This window comes from Coregonus lavaretus (assembly GCF_964263955.1).
Source record: "Coregonus lavaretus genome assembly, chromosome: 2".
Classification (NCBI taxonomy): Eukaryota; Metazoa; Chordata; class Actinopteri; order Salmoniformes; family Salmonidae; genus Coregonus; species Coregonus lavaretus.
The window spans coordinates 32,132,083-32,154,256 of record NC_139989.1 but is presented as its reverse complement, the minus strand read 5'-3'; the positions used below and the strand labels follow the sequence as shown (position 1 = coordinate 32,154,256).

Here is a 22,174-nt window from a genome sequence, read left to right as displayed (position 1 = left end):
CGGCGCATGTGGCAAATACAATTTGATTTGATTTGATCTCATGTCCCCTTTGATCTAATGTATTCTGTTATGATGCCTGAGGGGTAAAGTCATGATAGAATCACTCCCTGTGTTTCAATGGGATTCTGGGTTAGGAACGTAGCTCAATACCAAAAGTGCTTATATTTGGCCTGTTTCACACATGTACAGGTGTGTAACAAGTGTGTTCGTTGCATATCCCACTCCCCCTAGGCTACCTGCCGCACCCATGCCTCCATTCTTTATTTGACATGAACAATGCATTTCCATATTCGTCATCGTGTGACAAAACGCTAGTTTCTTTGACCCCTGTCCTCAGGGATCTCACTTTATATCTCTCAGCATTCCCTACTCCCTCCCTCTGCTGTGAAAATGTCACTTGTAATAACTTCTATTGATAATCGTCTCACGCATCATACTAGCGCCATAACACATTCCCTGTTCCTGCACTTTGTGTTGCCATGGTAATGTCCTCCCTTCCCCTGCACCTGCTGCACGGGAATAGCTGAGCAACAGGTTGATGTATAGAAACCAGAACCCCAGGTCGACCAATCAGAGAGGCTCCTGCCGTGGGGGCTGTGACTGGAGAATACGCCTACTTAAAGCTCAGCTTATGGAACTTGTGGAAAGCTATGTGTGTGTTCATGTGCGTGCTAGCATGCGTGCGTCTGTGTGTGCGCGTTTGTGTCCGTGTGTCTGTGGGCGTATGTTAGGGCCGTGTGTCTGTGTGTATGTTTGGGCCGGGACTATACCAGTATTGTGATACTTGTTAGTATCATGGCAAGGAAACAAAACACAAAGCCGATTTAAGTTCTTTAGGAAAACAGCCCTAATGTTGGAAACAAACGTCATTATGTTGTCAAGTGTCACATTTTATTTATTTTCCAAGCTATAGAACACTATTTTACAGGCAGCAGGTTTTAAAGGACCAAAGAGTTTGGTCTGCTTCGTGTTTACATTTTTGCCATATAAAAAAATATTGTGAGACTGGTATCGTCAAAGCCGTTGTGTGTGTGTGTGTGTGTCTGCTGAAGCTCAACGTGTCTCCAGACTACAGAGTTGAAGGTAGACGCTTTCATCATACAGATCAATATGTTACCAGTCAGAGACGACACGCAGGTCAGCTGGAGAATCTGATGCTTGCCTATAGCCCTATAACTAGTGTTGTCACGATACCAGAATTGTGACTTGGATACCGATACCAGGTTTAGTATCACAATACTCAATACCAAAACGATACCACACAAAAAAGAAGGCGCATTAGCCAAAGTCACAGAATGGCACCTGATCCAGACAGATAAACTCAGCTACTGCTCTAGCATTACATTTGAAATGTTATGTCAATTATTTTGAGACAGCCATGTATGCATTAATTGAATCAATTATACAATACATGTTACTTTGATTTTACCAATCTAACTACCAAATAGCATCATGGTAATAATTGATTTGAATGGTAAGTCTCTATTGATAAACTGAGTAAATCAAGATGTAGCCTAGGCCTATTCACAAGACTTCACAATACAGCTCAATGCATATTATTCAATAGGAGTGTGTGCATGCATTGATTTTTATTGAGCTTGTTTTAGCTGATTTCATGGGGCTACAAATGACAAACAATCCCTTCCATTTAGGACTTTTAAGAGAACATTTATTTTATTGTACTGCGTAACAACATTTGCATAGAATAATCAATCTATTTTTTCGAAGTGTGCCCTGTTGGCCAGGCAGAATGTGGCTGTGGAATCTGACTTTGTGGCTATGGAATCTAGTGGGAAGCAAAGGAAGACGAAGAAGTTAATTCGTTTTTGGTGGTGAGGGAGACTCAGTGAATTAAAACAGTCAGCTTTGAAATCAGCATGTTTTGCGTTATGATTTGCATATTATCACAAGCAAAGTACTAGGGTGGTTAAGCTAGCAAGGAAAGTTAGCCTACAATTAAAGCTGGATGCTACCGGTATCGTCTTGCATTGTAGAAGTGTTCTAGCCTGGATGGACATTGTTGTTCATTACTGTACGCAAAGTCTCAACATTTCTATATGCTGTGCTGCATTATTCAAGTGTGTAAACGTATGTGCAGCATGCATGGGGACTGGGAAGCGAATGCAGCCCAGACAGCTCTAGCAATGAATGAGTAAGTGGATCAGGCTTTGCTCTTCACGCTATAAAGGGGCTACGCTGATACAGACTTGATCCTCTCAATCACTTGAGACACATTTGACAGAAGTACCGAATGTAACATCCCAGTCCCTATTGGGTAGAGTTGGGTAGGGTGTTCTGGGGAATGAATGTGACAGCCTGCCTGGGGCCAGATGGAGATTGTTATTGGGGTTGTGGGGGCCTTGTGGCTCGTGAAAAGAGGGCATGGTCTCCAACTCTTTAACTCCCCATCTCCTACCTTACCCAGGCTCCCTCCCTGTGCTTTAGATACACTGAGTGTTTTCTGGGTGGATGGAGGGAGTGATGGAGGGCGAGGCATCATGGAGGCGCCAGCGAGGTGTAGACTGCTCCCAGATGGCCAGTCCTTCATCGGGTTTTGAGAGCAAAACATTCTCAACACTTCATAAATCCCACCTGGGGCCTACTGCTCTGCTCTGCTGCTGCTGCTGGGGAGTTCCAGGCCAGACACACTCTGGAACCCTGCGGAACATTTCGCCCACCACACCACTGCTCTGGAATAATACTGACAGGCCCAGCCAGTATAGTTAAAGTATACCTTCATGCTCCATCACGACCTTTGGCCTGTAGTCAGTCCGATTCCGGATTTAAAGGAACAGTTCACTCCAAAATGAAATGTTGTTGTTGATGTTGTTGCTGAGGCCCTGAAAGTGGCCAAATGTTCGAGATGAGTTCATGACCCATGCCATCTGTTGTGTAGATGTAGCTGTATGTCTTATGTCATCATTTCGGATGGTGCCTATATTTCCCATGTATTTGGGATAGAGGCTTATAGCTGGATATACACAACAGATGGTGTGGGACTCATCTCGACATTTGACCATATTTGAGATCCTAAAAAGTCTGAAAGAACTTTGATTCTGTAGTGAACAAACCCTTTAAGGAGCCATAAAGTCCAGCAAATGTTAGCCTCACGTGCCAGAATTCAAGGCTCTGTCGACTTGTCAGACAGATGGATGGATGCATGGCGAACAAGAATTCATACCCACACACTATATCAAGTCTGAAAGCAGCCCAGACCATATTTTAATAGCAGGCCTGGTCTGCCTAGCACCAGCCAACGGGTCTGGCTTCTATTCCCTCCAAGCCCCAGTTCCATACCCATCGTTTCAAGTTAGGAAGTCTGCAGTTGATGTCCAGTTGTTGACGTGTCCACAGACTTAGAAGTATTCCACAATTGTAATGACGTGCAGAACCCCCCCCAACACGTACAAAATTGACAATGCCTTTAAATCGGAATCCGTTGTGGTGAAACTGCCATATTACAACATCAAAGACATTAATTTAAGCTAAACAACGAACACTGTTTTATTCCCTCTGACATCATTGTACATCATTGCACGCACAATAGAACAGCAGCGTATTTACTACGATATTTTTTTTATTATGTCGCTGGATGCTAATCTCCTTTTCAAAAACATTACAAAAACAATAACCAATGCGCCTGGGGCGACCAGAGGCGGTTTTTTACCTCAGCTTTAAATGCCCCTAGTAATGTCTCAGCTTTATAAATAAAGTTGGATTGATTGATAAAGATACAAAGGCCTGTCTACTAACCTGTCCTTAATTCTCACTAATAAATACTGGTAGACATTAATATATTGTCTGTTCTCTGTAAGGATTACCCCATCTTCCTCCCAATGAATAGCAGTGATCCTCTGGTTGGGAACACTGCCTTGGCCAACTGATTACAGCTTGTTACTGTGCCGACAAACTGACGGCTGGAGGCGTGATGCCAACCTGAAGTCTGGGGCTTCAACTTCAACCCATTTGGAATGGCTCAACCTTAATAAACAAACACAACAAGTTGTTGAATACTCCCTTACAAACACACACATTCCACCTCTGCCTATCTGTGCAAATGAGATGTGGAAGACAGACAAAGGGCAGTAAAGAATCTTAGACATGGTTAGGCTCACATGTCAACACTGAAGTGTTGTGGTCCTCTGTAGCTCAATTGGTAGAGCATGGCGCTTGTAACGCCAGGGTAGTGGGTTCGATCCCTGGGACCACCCAGACGTAAAAATGTATGCACACATGACTAAGTCGCTTTGGATAAAAGCATCTGCTAAATGGCATATTATTTTATTATAATTTAGAACTTGACTGGGGCGGGGTATTGGGTGTTAGAGGTCCGGGTGGACCCGTGTAGACCTCTATTCTGCTCTCTCTGTTCTTGCTCCGAGGTTTGGTGTGCTTTCACCATATTCCTGCCATTATTGCCTTTGCAATCACAGTGTACACTTAGGGTCTTTCATGTCCATTAATTGTGTAGGGGGTCTCGGTTTACAGGGGCCCTATAAAAGGCCAGTGCTGCCTCGCCTTTTGAAGTACATTGTTCGCAGTCATGCAAGATTATGTCTATAAGGAAACCAGAGACCCTCCACCACTCCACCTCTGCCCTTCCTCTCCCAGTCACCTCCCCCTGGAGAACAATACAGGTATCTACTGTAGACCCGGCTGCATCCCAAATGGCACCCAATTAACTATATAGTGCACTACTTTTGACTGAAGCCCTATGGGCCCTGATCAAAAGAAGTGCACTATAAAGGGAATAGGGTGCCATTTGGGACGCAGACCCCATCTGTCACTTCCCCTACGTAATAATAATAATAATATGCCATTTAGCAGACGCTTTTATCCAAAGCGACTTACAGTCATGCGTGCATATATTTTTGTGTATGGGTGGTCCCGGGGATCGAACCCAGTATGCTCTGTATTGCTGTTTTAACGCTGGTCTTTCTGATGCATTCATTACAGTAAAAAACATATCTTAACATTCATTACAGTAACAACCGTATCTTATGTGATTCACAGCACGTTCAACAGTCAAGCTTCCTTTTTCACGAGAGGGGGAGGGGGGAGGTTTTATTTCCCCTCTCAGCAGCACCATTGATCTCAATCTCTGGTTGGTGTATATGGAATGTTCTAATGTTTGATGGTGGACTGTGAACACAAATGCAAATTCTGTCAGCCTCACTGCAAAGGGAAGTGTGCGTACGCATCTGTGTGTAGCACTCTCACCTTGGGCCCTACTCTTACCCAAGTGCTTGTGGCTCAGGCCCCCCACTTCTGTCACACTCTCTCTCAAACACACATACACACACACACTCCGGTTGCAGCTAGGGGAAGAGGATTCCCTGTGCTGTGTGTTTGGGTGGTGACGCAGCCAGGCAGGGGTTTTGGGCATGCCCCATTCATAAAAGCATGCAGGCTGAGTGGACTGACTAGCCGCCAAACCAACCCCTTGGCCAGGGCAGCTGCCTGGGAGTCATTGCTCCTGTTCCGGAGTAGAGGAGCTTTGTGATGAGTATGCTCCATCAGCATTAAAACTAGACTTCCCACTTGTGGCTCAACACACGCACGCATGCAAGTGCATGCAGGTATGCACACACAACACACATACAATCACACACACTTGTCATTCTGAAAACTGGAAGCAGGCGTGTACCTGTGAGGGCAGCAGAAGCACCTGGTAGTAGTAGGTAGGTCTTTATGTTCTATGATTTCGATTGAATCGAGCCCATGTTTTTAGGCAGGCCAGCAAAACACAGAGCCAAAAACACCCCCTACACGCGATGTACAGTAGATGTAACATGAGACCGTTATTATATAGATAGCTGGTGCTTAAGCCACAGACTTCCCACCATGAGCAGATTTTGGCTGCACCACATAAAGCTTTACATTACCATTCTACCCTATTGAGTTGTTTGGCGGCCATATTGGAAAAATAATCCTGAATCGTTACGTGAATCCTGTGATAGCCCTGTATCTACAAATCTTTTTAAAAGCCTGTTCTATCTGTGTGTGTGTGTGTGAAACGTGGTGCCTCTCTCACCAAAGTTACAATCCAAAAACATATATTTCCCACTACATGGAATTCTGTGGCTAAGCTTCAAGCATTCTAATGTCAATGGCACAATATGGGCTATTTTTAAACAATAGTTGTAGCTAGTGCTTTCAAAGTTGGTTATATTATATATAATTTGAAAGGTAATTTCATGACCTTTCAGAACCACTTGTCAAACAAAGATTCATGTATCAGGCTTTCCTTTTTTAAGCGATTTATACAGGCAATTCGTATGTCTACCCTAGAGGTTAAATGTCAAGGTTCTGTTGACCTGAACATTCCAAAAATGTCTGATGGCTAGCTGTGAATGTAAGCTTTCCATTGATATATTAAAGGGTATATGTGAGGAATAACTTGTAACTGACATTGTTTGTCATAGGGTAAAATCCCTATGGGGAAACTGAATGGGATGGAGGGATGAAAGAGTGATAACAGGTAGCTGTACTGCTATCACACATTTACCAACTCTAGGGACACAGACCTTCAAGAAAATCGCTATGAGACATTGTCGGCCCAAGTGAGCCTGACGGACAGATTTGGAGTTCTGGCTCATGAACTATTTATCAAAATGTGTGTACAAAATAATAATAATAATAATAGCATGTATACACAAGTGGTTATGACAAAAATACATTAAAAGGTTGTGTTACGGTACTGAGCAATTGCTAAATACATTTTTTTTGCATAATATCTAATAAAATAATAATTATTATGAAATAGGTATGTACAGATCCTAATCTCAGTGATCCAAGAGGACATTTCTTGAAAAATGACACTTGAGAATTTTGGGGTCAAATGTCAGTTTTGTGAGAATGACCCGTGTGTATTAGATGGAGGCTTAGGTGCCCTGTTCAAAGGCCATTCCATTAAGCAATAACCAAAGAGAGAGAGAGAGCTACATGGTCAGACAGAATACAGAGTACACTATTGGAGAGAGGGAGAGAAATATAGAGCTACTCAATCAAGAGACAGACCAATGCTACAGAGAGAGAGGGAGGGAGAGAGCTGTACAGTTAGACACAGAGAGAGAATGCAATTAAGCAGGAGAGAAAAGAGAAAAAAGTCAGTAATTAATAAAGTCCGAAAGATAAGCAGCCAGAAAATGTATGACATTTCTGCCTAAGTAATACTTAGTAGGCTAATTCCCTACCCCGAAGCATGTACACAGAAAGAATAGTAATTGTCTCCCCAATAAATCGTAATTGAGAGGAGCAAGAAATGTGCACAGAAGAGAGAAATGTAAAGGCTAGTGATTAATGAAAAGAAAATGAAAGAATTTAGATAAACAAACAATAGCCAGAAAGGCTAGTGTAGGAACATAAATGGTAGTGGAAGGAAAGAGTGCAAAAAGAGAGAGTAAAGGAGAGATTGAGGAGGTGAAAGAAAGGGGAAAGAAGGAGTTAAGGTCCAAGACACAATGGGGCACTCATCCAGTATAGCAGAACTACTCCATAGTCCATTGGCTTTGTGCAGCTAGCTTATACAAAGCTATCTGTAACGCTAATGCTAGTAGACCTACACACAGCCAAAGCTATATGTTATGCTAATGCTAGTAGACCTATACACAGCCAAAGCTATCTGTTATGCTAATGCTAGTAGACCTACACAGAGCTAAAATATATGTTATGCTAATGCTAGTAGACCTACACACAGCCAAAGCTATCTGTTATGCTAATGCTAGTAGACCTACACAAAGCCAAAGCCGGCTAGCAAGCTAGCTGCAACATAATTATCTGGGTCATTCTACAGAAGTAGTTCAAATTGGGGGTTCAAATTGCAAATAGACATCTACTACTCACACACTTTGTTTGTAATGCATATTTTTAATATTTTACAGAATTCCTTATCAGGCAGTACATTTGTCAAAAAGTTGCAATAAAGGGAGAACCACGCACAGTATTGATTGTTTTGAGAGTCATAAAGTCAGTCTCGTCGAAAACTGAAAATTGCGAGATGATAGGAAAATGTTTTATGTCACAGAATGAAGAGTACAGCAACAGTTTTCTGTGGCTTGGGTTTATTTTAATCCTGCCCACAGCTGGCAGCTCCCAAGTAATCATCTATTCGGAGTGCAGCTGCATGTGACCAGATCCAATTTGGTTTGACATTCGATACCTATGGGGCTAGTTAGGGACAATCAGTATTACACAATGTACATGGGACAATATTCAATTTATATTACTTAAAAATGGTCAATAGCTCAATTTCTATTACTTAAAAACCTCAAACCAACTAGAAAGTGTAGAAATCCGTATATAACACATATAGGAATAATTTAATGAGGCAACTATAAGATGTGCAACATAAAAATATTGTCCCATTTACAGGCTAGCTAACGTTAGCTAGCGATGCAAGCTAGCTAACATTTTAGCTAACAGCATAGCTAGCTAGATAACTAGCTAGCTAGCTACCTCATTACAACTTAGTTAGGTTGTAGCTCATACAAGTTTATTGTGTGTTGTCTAGATACTGCTGGTTAAGTAATGTTATCATTTGATAATGCTAGCGAGGTAGGCTAGCTAATGTTGCCTAGATAGCTGACGTTAGCCTACAAGTTGGATTTGCAAGTTAGTTTCTAGCTTATACGAGTGTATTCTGTATTGCCTAGGGCAAAACAAAATAATGGATGCAGCTATGGTGGCAGTTAACTAATGTTTGAGTCTGACTAATACAGTGAACTAGGAGCAACAAACCGTAACGGCGTCACCGGCCTGAATCTAATCCAATCTGGAGCTAGTCAGTCTACATCTGTAACGCATAGAATTAGGGTTTCCACTAGTTACCACACCCACAAAGTGGCTATATCGTAAACATTCATGAAAACAAAAAGGAGCTTTTTGGTCTTAATTTAAGGTTAGGCATAAGGTTAAAGGTTAGTAGTGCGGTTAAGGTTAGGGTCAAGGTTTAAAAGTGAATTGTAGGCGCCCTGTATGACTTTGTGGCTGTGGTATGTAAAATTAGCTTGGCCCGAGTTACTGCCCTGATGACAGAGGCGGTGCTGCCAACTCTCACACATTGGGCGTGAGACACATGCAATTTGACCCTCTTCTCACATTCATAAGCTACACCTCTTATTTATCACGCATTGAAAAAAAGTACTGCTTTTATTTTCTAATTAATCCAGTGCGTTAACTTTTCAACTGTGCCTCCAAATCGTTTTGAAATCTGAGCATATGCGCCTGCAATTCTACATCACAAGCATTGTAACCGGGATATCCATAATTTTCCTGCCACTGCACTGTGAACCGCGGCAGATTTGAAGCTTGTTATTGGTTTAGTAAGGGTCCGGGACCAAGGCGATTGGATGCGCGTTTGCAAAGAAACGCCCCTCACGATTAGAATGTAGTAGGCAGACTGGGCAGGCACGTTCGTTCTCTGTTAAACAACATTTTCAAAATAGCAGCACGGCAACTTCTAGAGCTGTTTTGTACAAAATCATTTGCTATCACTTCTGTCTATGTCACAGAATGCTTCCTTTAGTCAGCATGTGATACTAGTGATTGAATCCACCACATGCACGAGCCCAGATCCATAGGCTACATTATACACCTCGTTTAGTCATTGGCAATTTAGCACTAGGTTCATTAGGCTGTAATATCGAAAAGGCAGCGTTCAGCAGGAATTTTGGTAGGGTGACCTTATTTGTCGAACCATGAACATGATTTTGCCCAAACAGATTTTGAACCCAAATGTGTAACTGATTTTAGTGGGGGGACAATACATTGAAAGATAATTTGGGTTGGATGTAGGTCCAGATTTAGGTCTTCAGATTTTATTATCTGTTTAATTTATTTGGTCTTTCACAATAGCTGATGTAAATCATTAGAACAATTCCCATCCCCTACAATGGGCAAAAATACAGTACCAGACAAAAGTGGACACATCTACTCATTCCAGGGTTTTTCTTTATTTTTTAAACTATTTTCTACACTGTAGAATAATAGTGAAGATGTCAAAACTATGAAATAACACATATGAAATCATGTAGTAACCAAAAAAGTGTAATGAAAAAATATATTTGAGATTCTTCAAAGTAGCCACCCTTTGCCTTGATGACAGCTTTGCACACTCTTGGCATTCTCTCAACCAGCTTCATGAGGTAATCACCTGGAATGCATTTCAGTTAACAGGTGTGCCTTGTTAAAAGTTAATTTGTGGAATTTCTTTCCTTAATGCGTTTGAGCCAATCAGTTGTGTTGTGACAAGGTAGGGGTGGTATACAGAAGATAGCCCTATTTGGTAAAAGACAAAGTCCATATTATGGCAAGAACAGCTCAAATAAGCAAAGAGAAATTACAGTCCATCATTACTTTAAGACATGAAGGTCAGTCAATCCAGAACATTTCAAGATCTTTGAAAGTTTCTTCAAGTGCAATCACAAAAACCAACAAGCGCTATGATGAAACTGGCTCCCATGAGGACCGCCACAGGAACGTAAGACCCAGAGTTACCTCTGCTGCAGAGGATAAGTTCATTAGGGTTAACTGCACCTCAGATTGCAACCCAAATAAATGCTTCACAGAGTTCAAGTAACAGACACATCTCAACATCAACTGTTCAGAGGAGACTGCTTGAATCAGGCCTTCATGGTCGAATTGCTGCAAGGAAACCACTACTAAAGGACACCAATAGTATGAAGAGATTTGCTTGGGCCAAGTAACACGAGCAATGGACATTCGACCGGTGGAAATGTGTCCTTTGGTCTGGAGTCCGAATTTGAGATTTTGGTTCCAACCGCCGTGTCTATGTGAGACGCGGTGTGGGTGAACGGATGATCTCAGCATGTGTATTTCCCACTTTAAAGCTGTGTAAGGGCTATTTTACCATGAAGGAGAGTGATGGAGTGCTGCATCAGATGACCTGGCCTCCACAATCCCCCGACCTCAACCAAATTGAGATGGTTTGGGATGAGTCGGACCGCAGAGTGAAGGAAAAGCAGCCAACAAGTACTCAGCATATGTGGGAACTCCTTCAAGACTGTTGGAAAAGCATTCAAGGTGAAGCTGGTTGAGAGAATGCCAAGAGTGTGCAAAGCTGCCATCAAGGCAAAGGGTGGCTATTTGAAGAATCTCAAATATAAAATATATTTTGATTTGTTTAACACTTTTTTGGTTATTACGTGATTCCATATGTTATTTCATAGTTTTGATATCTTCACTATTATTCTACAATGTAGAAAATAGTAAAAATAAAGAAAAACCCTTGAATGAGTAGGTGTTCTAAAACTTTTGACCGGTAGTGTCCATGCAAAAGATCTTGCCTATGTAGAGTAAGAAGATGACAAGGTTTTGCAAATAAGCCTCAACCTCCTAAAGATTGATATTCATTAGAAATGTGGATTAATTTGTAGAAATCAAAAATCACATTAACATATTCAAACCACAGGATTTGGGCAACAGCAGGATTTTTTACGGTCCTATTTTAAAGGGATAGTTCACCCAAATGAATTATATATTTACGTGTTTGTTTCTTATGGACAAGAAGAGACTGCAATCCATCCTATGGTTAGCCACTGCCACGAACTGTTAATATTAGCATTTTCTAACCAAAAAAACTATATAATTCAATGTCCCGCAGTTAGCATACTCAAAAGTTCATGCCTAAATAATTTCAAAGTACCTTCAAACCAAGTGGTCAATTTTTTTGTGAGTATTCAACTTTAAAAGTCCTTAATACATCCGGTCTGTGAATTTATTTTATTTTTATTCCACCCTGGTCATGGGGCTAAGCCATGTGAAATGATGGAGAATTGCAGATAATGAGCTTTAAAACAGAAATGAAATGTCCAGTTTGCAGCTGAACATGCAACATAGAGAAGACAAGCATGGGGACCCTTGCATGTTTTGTCCCAATTCACCTTCATAACCTAGCCTGCTGGAAGCAGCCTGATCGCTCTGTTTACCATTCTATCATGATATATGAAGTGAAATAGAAAGGTGAATGCAGTGATCAGGTTAGTTCCACCATGCTAATCATAACCACCATTGATAATGCAATCAGTGCTCTGTGTTTGTGTGTGACCAACCAGTATCTTTGATGAAGGGCCAGGAGTTGATCTACGCTGCCATGCCCATCAATGGGGCGCTGGCAAAGACCTTACCACCAGCCTCACCTCTTGCTCGTTCACCAACAGTCGTCGATGGGGAGACCAGAATTAGGTAGGTTTAGTCTGACCTGTTCAAACTGTTTGTTTGTCAGATATCACCTATCCTAACTGCCATTTGTAATAGAACAGTGACTGTGTATGTGTTCACAGATGAATCTATGGAGGCAGCACTTGGAGACTTGCAAGATGATGTGATGAAGTCCAGAATGACAGACGGGCTTGATACTGATGTCTCTAAATGGAGAGAGACCTGGCACTCGGCATTAAAATTTTACTAGACACAACTTTTTGTATTGTCTTTTTTTGATTGAAGTTCCCAAAAGCATTTGGCAATTGACGTGTATTTGGCGTGCTACAGTTAGGGCCTAAAGCTTAGGCTACGCACAAAAAAGAATGAAAGAAAAACCTCAATGTAGCCTATAGATATGAATTGCACAAGACTTATATGTTTATGGATTTTTTATGCATTGATTCTTTTTATCAACCCGCCCACCACCCACCTGCCCTTCATCCACACAATATTTCATGACCTTAAACCCGCCCGCCCCGTGGACATTGAGTCAACCCGTGCATCGCTAGTGTGTGTGTCAGGGTTTCCGTTAGTCAGTAAATGCCAGATTTTGGCCAGAAAACAAAATATGAAAAGCCGATAAACAAAACTTGTTGCCGTCCAAAGTGATTGGGAGGAAAAAAAGAGTCCCATTACAAAATAATACTTTTTATTAACTCATGGAAATACCAGTCGATGGAATACATTTGACGGTCATGCTTATCGGTCTATTGGTTAATTTGTATAATTTAGTGGAATTAAATTGGCGCTTGTGTATTTTCATTACTCTTCATGTATCTTATTTATCACACATGCTCAACATACAGACCGAGCCTATTTTGAGCAGAATATCACCTCAGACACTGCTGCAGCTCCTCAGCTCATTGCTGCTAGAGTGAATTTATTTCTTAACTGGTAATTGAAGCACGCCTCCCATTTGCCATATACTGTAGGTGCATAGACAACGGTAGGCATGCTATCAGCGCGGCTCCCACCACTTTGCAATATGAGCTGAAGGCAGTAGGTTTGCATTTTAAAAACATATACCTAATTGTTTGAAACCTGAACATTTTACTTCATATTATGAGGCATGTCTTACCTTGCTTCAATGTACAGTGCATTCGGAAAGTATTCAGACCTCTTGACTTTTTCCACATTTTGTTACGTTACAGCCTTATTCTAAAATTGATTAAATTAAAAAATGGCCTTGTCAATCTACACACAATACACCATAATGATAAAAGTGAAAACGGGTTTTTAGAAATGTTTGCAAAAACATTTAACAGAAATACTTATTATTTACATAAGTATTCAGACCCTTTGCTATGAGACTCGAAATTAAGCTCAGATGCATCCTGTTTCCATTGATCATCCTTGAGTTGTTTCTACAACTTGATTGGAGTCCACCTGTGGTCAATTCACTTGATTGGACATGATTCCTCCTCTTTCTATGTTTCTAATGGAGATTTTCGTCTCTGTCACATATGGAACCGCTCACATCAGGTGAGCGGTTTAGAATGATGTTTTCCCATGAATTGCATTTTGGCAAATGTTAGAAAATATTGTTATATTGGCTGCTTCATTACAGGAGTTGCATTTTCGGTTAAGATGAATTACCATAATCTAAATGTGATTCTATGTCATTCTGAGCACCGGGGTGGACGCCCTAATGGGTGACGCACCTAACGAATATGGGTCCGATAAATTTCTCAATTGAACGGTCAATTCAAATCTTCCTGGTCATGTAGTCCGGCGCCGGAAAACCCTGGTGTGTGTGTGTGTGTGTGTGTGTGTGCCCCGGCGTGTGTGTGTGTGTCCCGGCAGTGCATGTGTGTGTCCCGGCAGTGCTTTACATAGTGCTATAGAGCGTGAGCAAGGTCTGACCTGAAATCACACAAGCGCCATCTACTGTCAAAGCAACAGAAGTGAAGTGATTACTGGAGAAACAGTCTGTTTTCTCTCTCTATGTTTAGTAGAACTGTACAGGCTGTCCTGACCAGTACTCTCATTGCAACAGTGATACAGGAAAGATCTACTCTAATCTATTCTATGTATTTATATATATGTTTGGTCCAGTATACCGTTTACTCAATGAACCTGTCTTGTCACGCCCCTTTTTCCATTCCAGATGCTTCATCTATGACAAGGCATTGATTAAATGAGGTATAGGTCACTAAACATTAGCTTGTTCAGAGACTCCGTTCAGTGTTTGACTAATGCATTGATGAGCGATGGATCCATTGGATATTGTGTCGACGTGTGATGTTGCACAATACCTTCATTCTTCCCCTTGATCCTAGATGACATAACTCTGACCGTGGCTCTGAATGCAGGCTAACCAGGTTACACACACAGCACAGGCCAGGACACGCACTTAACATAGGTTAAAGGGGCAATCTGGGATATTTACTGCTGCTCAATGGTCATTTCAGTTGAAGATACAAACCCATTGATTCTTGAAGAATATAACTTATAAAAGCCTCATGAGCTTAGTTCAACTGTCTTATCCTATCCAAAATATAAGCTTGTTTTACTCTATGTTTTTTTTGTCATTTGAGTTTGTGTAGAAACAATGTATAGGTTTAAAATATTTGAATTATCATATTGATCTCATGGGCTATCAGTCCTTGCATCCATAGCTCCATCTATGAATGTAAACCAAGCAGAGGGACTGCCGTTGGGCTGCAACACAAACTCAGATTTGTGGCTTTTTGAGGATAAGCATTACACGTGGTCTGTGGTTGTGAGGCCGGTTGGACGTACTGCCAAATTCTCTAAAACGACATTGGAGAGATGGTTATGGAAATTAACATTAAATTATCTGGCAACAGCTCTGGGGGACATTCCTGCAGTCAGCATTCCAATTGCACGTTCCCTCAAAACTTGAGACATTGTGTTGTGTGACAAAACTACACATTTTAGTGGCCTTTTTTTGTTCCCAGCACAAGGTGCACTTGTGTAATAATGATCATGCTGTTTAATCAGCTTCTTGATATTCCACACCTATCAGGTGGATGGATTATCTTGGCAAAGGAGAAATGTTCTCTAACAAGGATGTGAACAACTTTGTGCACAAAATTTGAGAGAAATTCTGGGATCTTTTATTTCAGCTCATGAAACATGGGACCAAAACTTTACATGTTGCGTTTATATTTTTGTTCATTATATTTAACTAGAGGGGACAATAACAATAAAACTGTCATTAATTATTTATTGCTCTCCAAAACATTTAAAGGCCATACTTTCAGTTTAACGTCTACTCGATCGTTGTGTCCCGTATACGGGACGGTTGAGCTAACGTGTGCTGATGTGATTAGCATGACTGTTGTAAGTAACAGCAAACCTTCCAGGACATAGACATGTCTTATGGGCAGAAAGCTTAAATTCTTGTTAATCTAACTGCACTGTCCAATTTACAGTAGCTATTACAGTGAAAAAAGACCATGCTATTGTTTGAGGAGAGTGCACAACAACAAAAAACGTATCACGGCAACTGGTTTGATACATTCACCTCTGAAGGTAAATAATGTACTTACATTCAGTAATCTTGCTCTGATTTGTCATCCTAAGGGTCCCAGAGATAAAATGTACCATAGTTGTGTTTTGATCAAATCCATTTTTATATTCAAATGTAGGAACGGTTCTACAGTTTGAACCCCTGCTGTCTCTGGCTCCACACCCACCCCACCCGGCCATCTAGATGTGTGAAAGTTGGTGTATAAGCTAGTGAACCATCATGTATGACATTCCTGGGAGTGTGTAAACTTACATTTTGTGTTACCATATCATTTTTGTATGTTCTCTATAGTTATGTACTTGAAAATGTATCAATTGACCAATTTGGCACATTTGGGCAGACTTGATACAAAATAGTCCAGTATTGCAATGCTTCAGTGGATCAATCTGAAACTTTGCACACACACTGCTGCCATCTAGTGGCCAACATCTAAATTGCGCCTAAACTGCAATATTATATTGTGGCCTTTCTCTTGCATTTCAAAGATGATGGAACAAATTTTTTTATAGAAAACGCATGTTTTTTTTATTTGTATTATCTTTTACTAGATCTAATGTGCCGTCCGCAAGGCACTACAGAGGGTAGTGCGTACGGCCCAGTACATCACTGGGGCCAAGCTTCCTGCCATCCAGGACCTCTATACCAGGCGGTGTCAGAGGAAGGCCCTCAAAATTGTCAAAGACTCCAGCCACCCTAGTCATAGACTGTTCTCTCTGCTACCGCACGGCAAGCGGTACCGGAGTGCCAAGTCTAGGTCCAAAAGACTTCTCAACAGCTTCTACCCCGAAGCCATAAGACTCCTGAACAGCTAATCATGGCTACCCGGACTATTTGCACTGCCCCCCCACCCCATCCTTTTTACGCTGCTACTACTCTGTTAAGTATTTATGCATAGTCACTTTAACTCTACCCACATGTACATATTACCTCAACTACCTCAACTAGCCGGTGCCCCCGCACATTGACTCTGCAACGGTACCCCCCTGTATATATAGCCTCCCTACTGTTACTTTATTTTACTTCTGCTCTTTTTTTTCTCAACACTTTTTTTGTTGTTGTTTTATTTTTACTTTTTTTGTTAAAAATAAATGCACTGTTGGTTAAGGGCTGTAAGTAAGCATTTCACTGTAATGTCTGCACCTGTTGTATTCGGCGCATGTGACCAATAAAATTTGATTTAATTTGATATTTGCCTACATTCATTTCAAATTTCCACAATCTTCAAAGTGTTTCCTTTCAAATGGTATCAATAATACATGAGCTACAGGCAGCTAGATTTGGGTATGTCATTTTAGGCGAAAATTGTAAAAAAATAAATAAATGTAAATGGTCCGATCCTTAAGAGGTTAATGATTTCAGTAGAATTTATCAACAGCTATTAATAAACCTTTTAGATGTAACAGCTATTATAATTTCATAAAGGTTACCAGTGGTGTCATAATGCATTTATGCACTACTATGTGTTGTATGTATGTTTATGTGTCTGTTTATCTCTGCTAATCTTCAACATGGTTCCAACCTTTTCTAATTTCTCTGTTTGTCCCCTCACAGGTTCAAGCTGGGTCTCCTCTTCTCAGCACATCACGCCTCTAGAACTCCATTGATGGCCGTCGTTTGACGGGGCCAACTGCGAATGCTGAGCAGGCTGGTGAGGTTGGGGCCCGCCCTCAGTCTCTGTTCATTGGCTGCTGGATGGAATTGAGGTGAATGGAGCCCATTTCCAATGTCGAGGACCCCAACTCATCAGAGGGAGATGAGAAACGGTCAGTCCATGTTCCTCCCTGTTCCATGTTGTGTACAAGGGGAATTTCTGTGTGTGGGTTTGTAACAACAATGTCCGTAACATTTCAGATACACAATACAGCACTTAGTTCATCCCAAAATAATTTGTAATGCTGCTTTTGGGGATTGCATAGCAGTATGTCATATGTAGAGAGGAAGAGTTAGAAGTTATATAATGCAATTTCATATATAAATCTAGAGATGAGACAAAGCAAATGTCTCACCATTGTTGTTGGTAAGAGAGGTTTTACACACGCACGCACACACACGCCATCAACAGTAAACACAATGTAAAAATTAGGGGAGGAATGTTGAGGGAGTTGTAGAGAATCACTGCCTCCTTCCCAACACGTGTGCTCACATGCGCAGCGCCTTCCTTCTCATTAAATGTGCAGCAAATTGGAGTCACATTTTTAAATGAGCACAGGCAGCTGTGGAGAAATACACACGTTAGATTTAAAACCTGTGTCGAATGTACTGTATTTTATATGTTAGTGAAGGGATGTATGGGTTATAGGCCTATACTGCAGAGGATGTGGTGGAGGTGTATGGTGTGTGTGTATGTTTGTGTGGGCATGCGTTCATGTGTGTGTGCATGCATGTGTGTGTGCACTGTGCAGGGATTAACAGAACAAGAGTGTAGGATTAGGAGGAGGGGAAGGAGAGGGGGGGGGGCAGACGGAACAGCAGGAAAGCAGAGGACAACTCAATATGTGACGCCAGCAGGGGATTGTCTCTGGTGTGTCGCTATTTATGTCTCTGTGTGTGTGTGTGTGTCGCTGTGTGTGTTTGTTGCTATGTGTGCGCCTGTGTGCATGTGTGTGTATGTCGCTGTGTGTGTGTGTATGTCGCTGTGTGTGTGTGTATGTCGCTGTTTGTGTGTGTATGTCGCTGTTTGTGTGCGGAGGATGTCTGTGCACATGCACATGTCCTTGTGGGAGCTGCCTCATGCATGCCCCCCCCCCCTCCCTGTGATCTCTGAGTCACTCAGCTCTTTGGTCTCACACACATACACACGCACACACACATACACAGCCCTGGGGCAATATCAGTGACACCGCTACTGTGTGTGCGCATGCGTGTGTGCTTCCGTGCGTGCATCCGTGTGTTTATGCGTGTGTGTGTGTGTGTGTGCGCATTAGGATTAACTCTAGAGAGCAGCATCTAAACATTCTCAGGGAGGTTTGGTGCCCACCACATCAATTTACTTACCAGCTTTAATTGAATAAGGAGTGTGAAAAAGGAGGAAGTGTTTATGAATACAAGTCAATTCAGGGGCTTTGCTTATCCACTCTGAAGATCAACAGCGGAACCAAAGAGAGTCCTCAAGCTGTTTCAAATTCAAACCTTTGTTATTCATTAACTTCAGGTACAAGTGGACATTGATTTTAGGGTTGGTATCTACAGTAACTTAATGTATTGATCAATATACTCTTACAGGATCACTTTAGATCAGGGCTCGCCAACCTTGTTCCTGGAGAGCTACCCTCCTGTACGTTTTCGCTCCAACCTCAGTTGTAAATAACCTGATTCAGTTTATCAACCGGGTAATTATTATAATCAGGTGCGCTAGATTAGGGTTGGAGCTAAAACCTGTAGGACGTTAGCTTTCCAGGAACAGGGTTGGAGAGCCCTGCTTTAGATAATACATATGAATATTCGATAATACATTATCTAGATAAGTGAAGTAAAATAATTACATTTCTCTGTACTCTATGTGCCTTCCTAAACTGTGACCTTACGTGTTCTGTAAAATGGGGGCAGTGTTTAACTTGATGCACAGAACGTGTGTACTCATACAGCATGTCCCCAGAGATGACTGTAGATAAGATTTAACAACATTTCTCTATATGTATGTTGTTCCCCAACCTGATCTCAGAGCATTTTGTATTATTCTGTACGTAAATCTGAGAAACTCAATTTAGTATGATATGTTACTTTTCATATGGTATGTATTAATTTGTGGATGTCCATGACCCATTTTGTATGATATGTTACGAATTATAATTTGTGTTATACATTATGTTAAGAATTTAAAAAACGTGTTATATGTTATGAATATGCAAAACGTATGATATGTTACGAATTCTAGCTAGGTGGCTAGGCTAGGGGTAAGGGTTATGTTTAGGAGTTAGGTTAAAGGGTTAAGGTTAGGGTTAGGGGAAGGGTTAGCTAACATGGTAAGTAGTTTCAAAGTAGCTAAAAAGTAGTAAGTAATTTCAAAGTTGCTACCTTTGGGTTGCTAGACTTTCGCGTTATACGCCCGACCAGCCACCCTACTTTAGTTTTTGCCTTAAGTAACCATCTGTCTTATGTAACCACGCCAAATGTAACATATCATACTAAATGGCGTATACGGATTTACATACAGAATAATACAAAATGCTCTGAGACCAGGTTGTGTTAGCACCAGACTCTGTCCTCACATACACTATGGCCTGTCCTGTCTTGTAACAACAAGCCTGTTTTATTATTCACAAGCTTTTTCCTGCATGGATGACGTCCTAGTACCGTGTGTGTGCGCGCGTATACACGTGCATGTGGCAACGTGCGTGCGCATTTATTGATGAATATTTGACCTGATGGGCTGCTCAGTGACTGAGAGTATTGTAATGTTTACGCATGTTAGTTTACTAGATGGTTAAAAGTAAAAACTGTAAAATCACATTTGTTATCGCAAATCACAGTACTACTTATCACGGCCAGATAGTGACAACAGCTATAGTGACAACAGCTACTAGTCATATCAGTGATGACAGTGTGTGACATCACAGACTTGATTACTGAAAGCTATGCAGTCCAAGAACCCAGCCAAGTTGATAGGCAGGCACACACACACACACACACACACACACACACACACACACACACACACACACACACACACACACACACACACACACACACCTGACTGCTGAGTGAATAGGCAGTTCAGGGACAGGACCAGATATAGAAGACCTCCTGAGGTAAAGAGGATCTGTGAAAAGAGACCAGCCAGCAGACCATTAACCTGACCTAAATGTAATGAAAGGTTCCATAAATAAATAAAATTGTTAGGCCGGTCAAGCAACTGGAAGACCTTAAAAATGATGTACTGTTCCCTGATGTGGTTTATATACAGTATACACTACATGACCACCTGCTCGTCGAACATCTCATTTCAAAATCATGGGCTTTAATATGGAGTTGGTCCCCCCTTTGCCGATATAACAGCCTCCACTCTTCTGGGAAGGCTTTCCACTAGATGTTGGAACATTGCTGCGGGGACTTGCTTCCATTCAGCCACAAGAGCATTAGTGAGGTCGGTCACTGATATTGGGCAATTAGGCCTGGCTTGCAGTTAGCGTTCCAATTCATCCCAAAGGTGTTCATGGGGGGTTGAGGTTAGGGCTCTGTGCAAGCCAGTCAAGTTCTTCCACACTGATCTCGACAAACCATTTCTGTATGGACCTCGCTTTGTGCACGGGGGCATTGTCATGCTGAAACAGGAAAGGGCCTTCGCCAAACTGTTGCCACAAAGCTGGAAGCACAGAATCGTCTAGAATGTAATTGTATACTGTAGCGTTAATCTTTCCCTTCACTAGAACTAAGTGGCCTAGCCCGAACCATGAAAAACAGCCCCAGACCATTATTCCTCATCCACCAAACTTTACAGTTGGCACTGCATTCGGGCAGGTAGCGTTCTCCTGGCATCCGCCAAACCCAGATTTGTCCGTCGGACTACCAGATGGTGAAGCGTGATTCATCACTCCAGAGAATGAGTTTCCATTGCTCCAGAGTCCAATGGCGGCAAGCTTTACACCACTCCAGCCGATGATTGTCATTGCGCACGGTGATCCTAGGCTTGTGTGCAGCCTTAGGCCATGGAAACCCCATTTCATGAAGCTCCCAAAGAAACAGTTATTGTGCTGACGTTGCTTCTAGAGGCAGTTTGGAACTCGGTAGTGAGTGTTTCAACTGAGGACAGATCATTTTTACGAGCTACGTGCTTCAGCACTCAGCTGTCCCGTTCTGTGAGTTTGTGTGGCATACCACTTCGCGGAAATTTGATGAACTGACTTGTTGGAAAGGTGGCATCCTATGACGGTGCCACGTTGAAAGTCACTGAGCTCTTCAGTAAGGCCATTCTACTGCAAATGTTTGTCTATGGAGATTGCATGGCTGTGTGCTCGATTTTATACACCTGTCAGCAACAGGTGTGGCTGAAATAGCCGAATCCATTACTTTTTCCACATTTTGTTGTGCTACAGCCTGAATTAAAAATGTAGATTTTTTTTGACTGGCCTAAACACAATACCCCATAATGTAAAAGTGGAATTATGTTTTCTAATTTTTACTAATTCATGAAATATGAAAAGCTGAAATGTCAAGTGTTCAACCCCTTCGTTATGGCAAGCAGAAATAAGTTCAAGAGTAAAAGTTTGCCTAACAAGTCACATAATAAGTTGCATGGACTCAATCTGTGTGCAATATTAGTGTTTAACGTGATTTCTGAATGACTACTTCATTGCTGTAACCCACACATACAATTATATGTACAGTCTCTCAGTCGAGCAGTGAATTTCAGACACGGATTCAACCACAAAGACCAGGACTTTTTACAATGCCTCGCAGAGAAGGGCACCTATTGGTGGATTAAAAAAAAAAAGCAGACATTGAATATCCCCTTGAGCA

At 41.6% G+C, this 22,174-nt stretch overlaps 2 protein-coding genes across 2 annotated transcripts in view; one reads left to right on the top strand and one right to left on the bottom strand.

Moving 5' to 3' along the window:
* Positions 1-22,174, bottom strand: part of LOC311138743 (NACHT, LRR and PYD domains-containing protein 12-like) — a gene marked incomplete at its 5' end in the record, with an annotated part of 452,061 nt that overhangs the window by 125,086 nt on the left and 304,801 nt on the right. The window lies entirely within an intron of this gene.
* LOC311103076 (thyroid hormone receptor alpha) overlaps positions 1-22,174 on the top strand; it is a 100,622-nt gene that overhangs the window by 51,205 nt on the left and 27,243 nt on the right. Inside the window, exon 3 of the mRNA XM_084144604.1 lies at positions 17,270-17,481. Within this exon, the coding sequence (XP_084000730.1) occupies positions 17,426-17,481 (56 nt within the window). The 5' untranslated portion in view covers positions 17,270-17,425. The remainder of the gene's footprint in view (positions 1-17,269; positions 17,482-22,174) is intronic.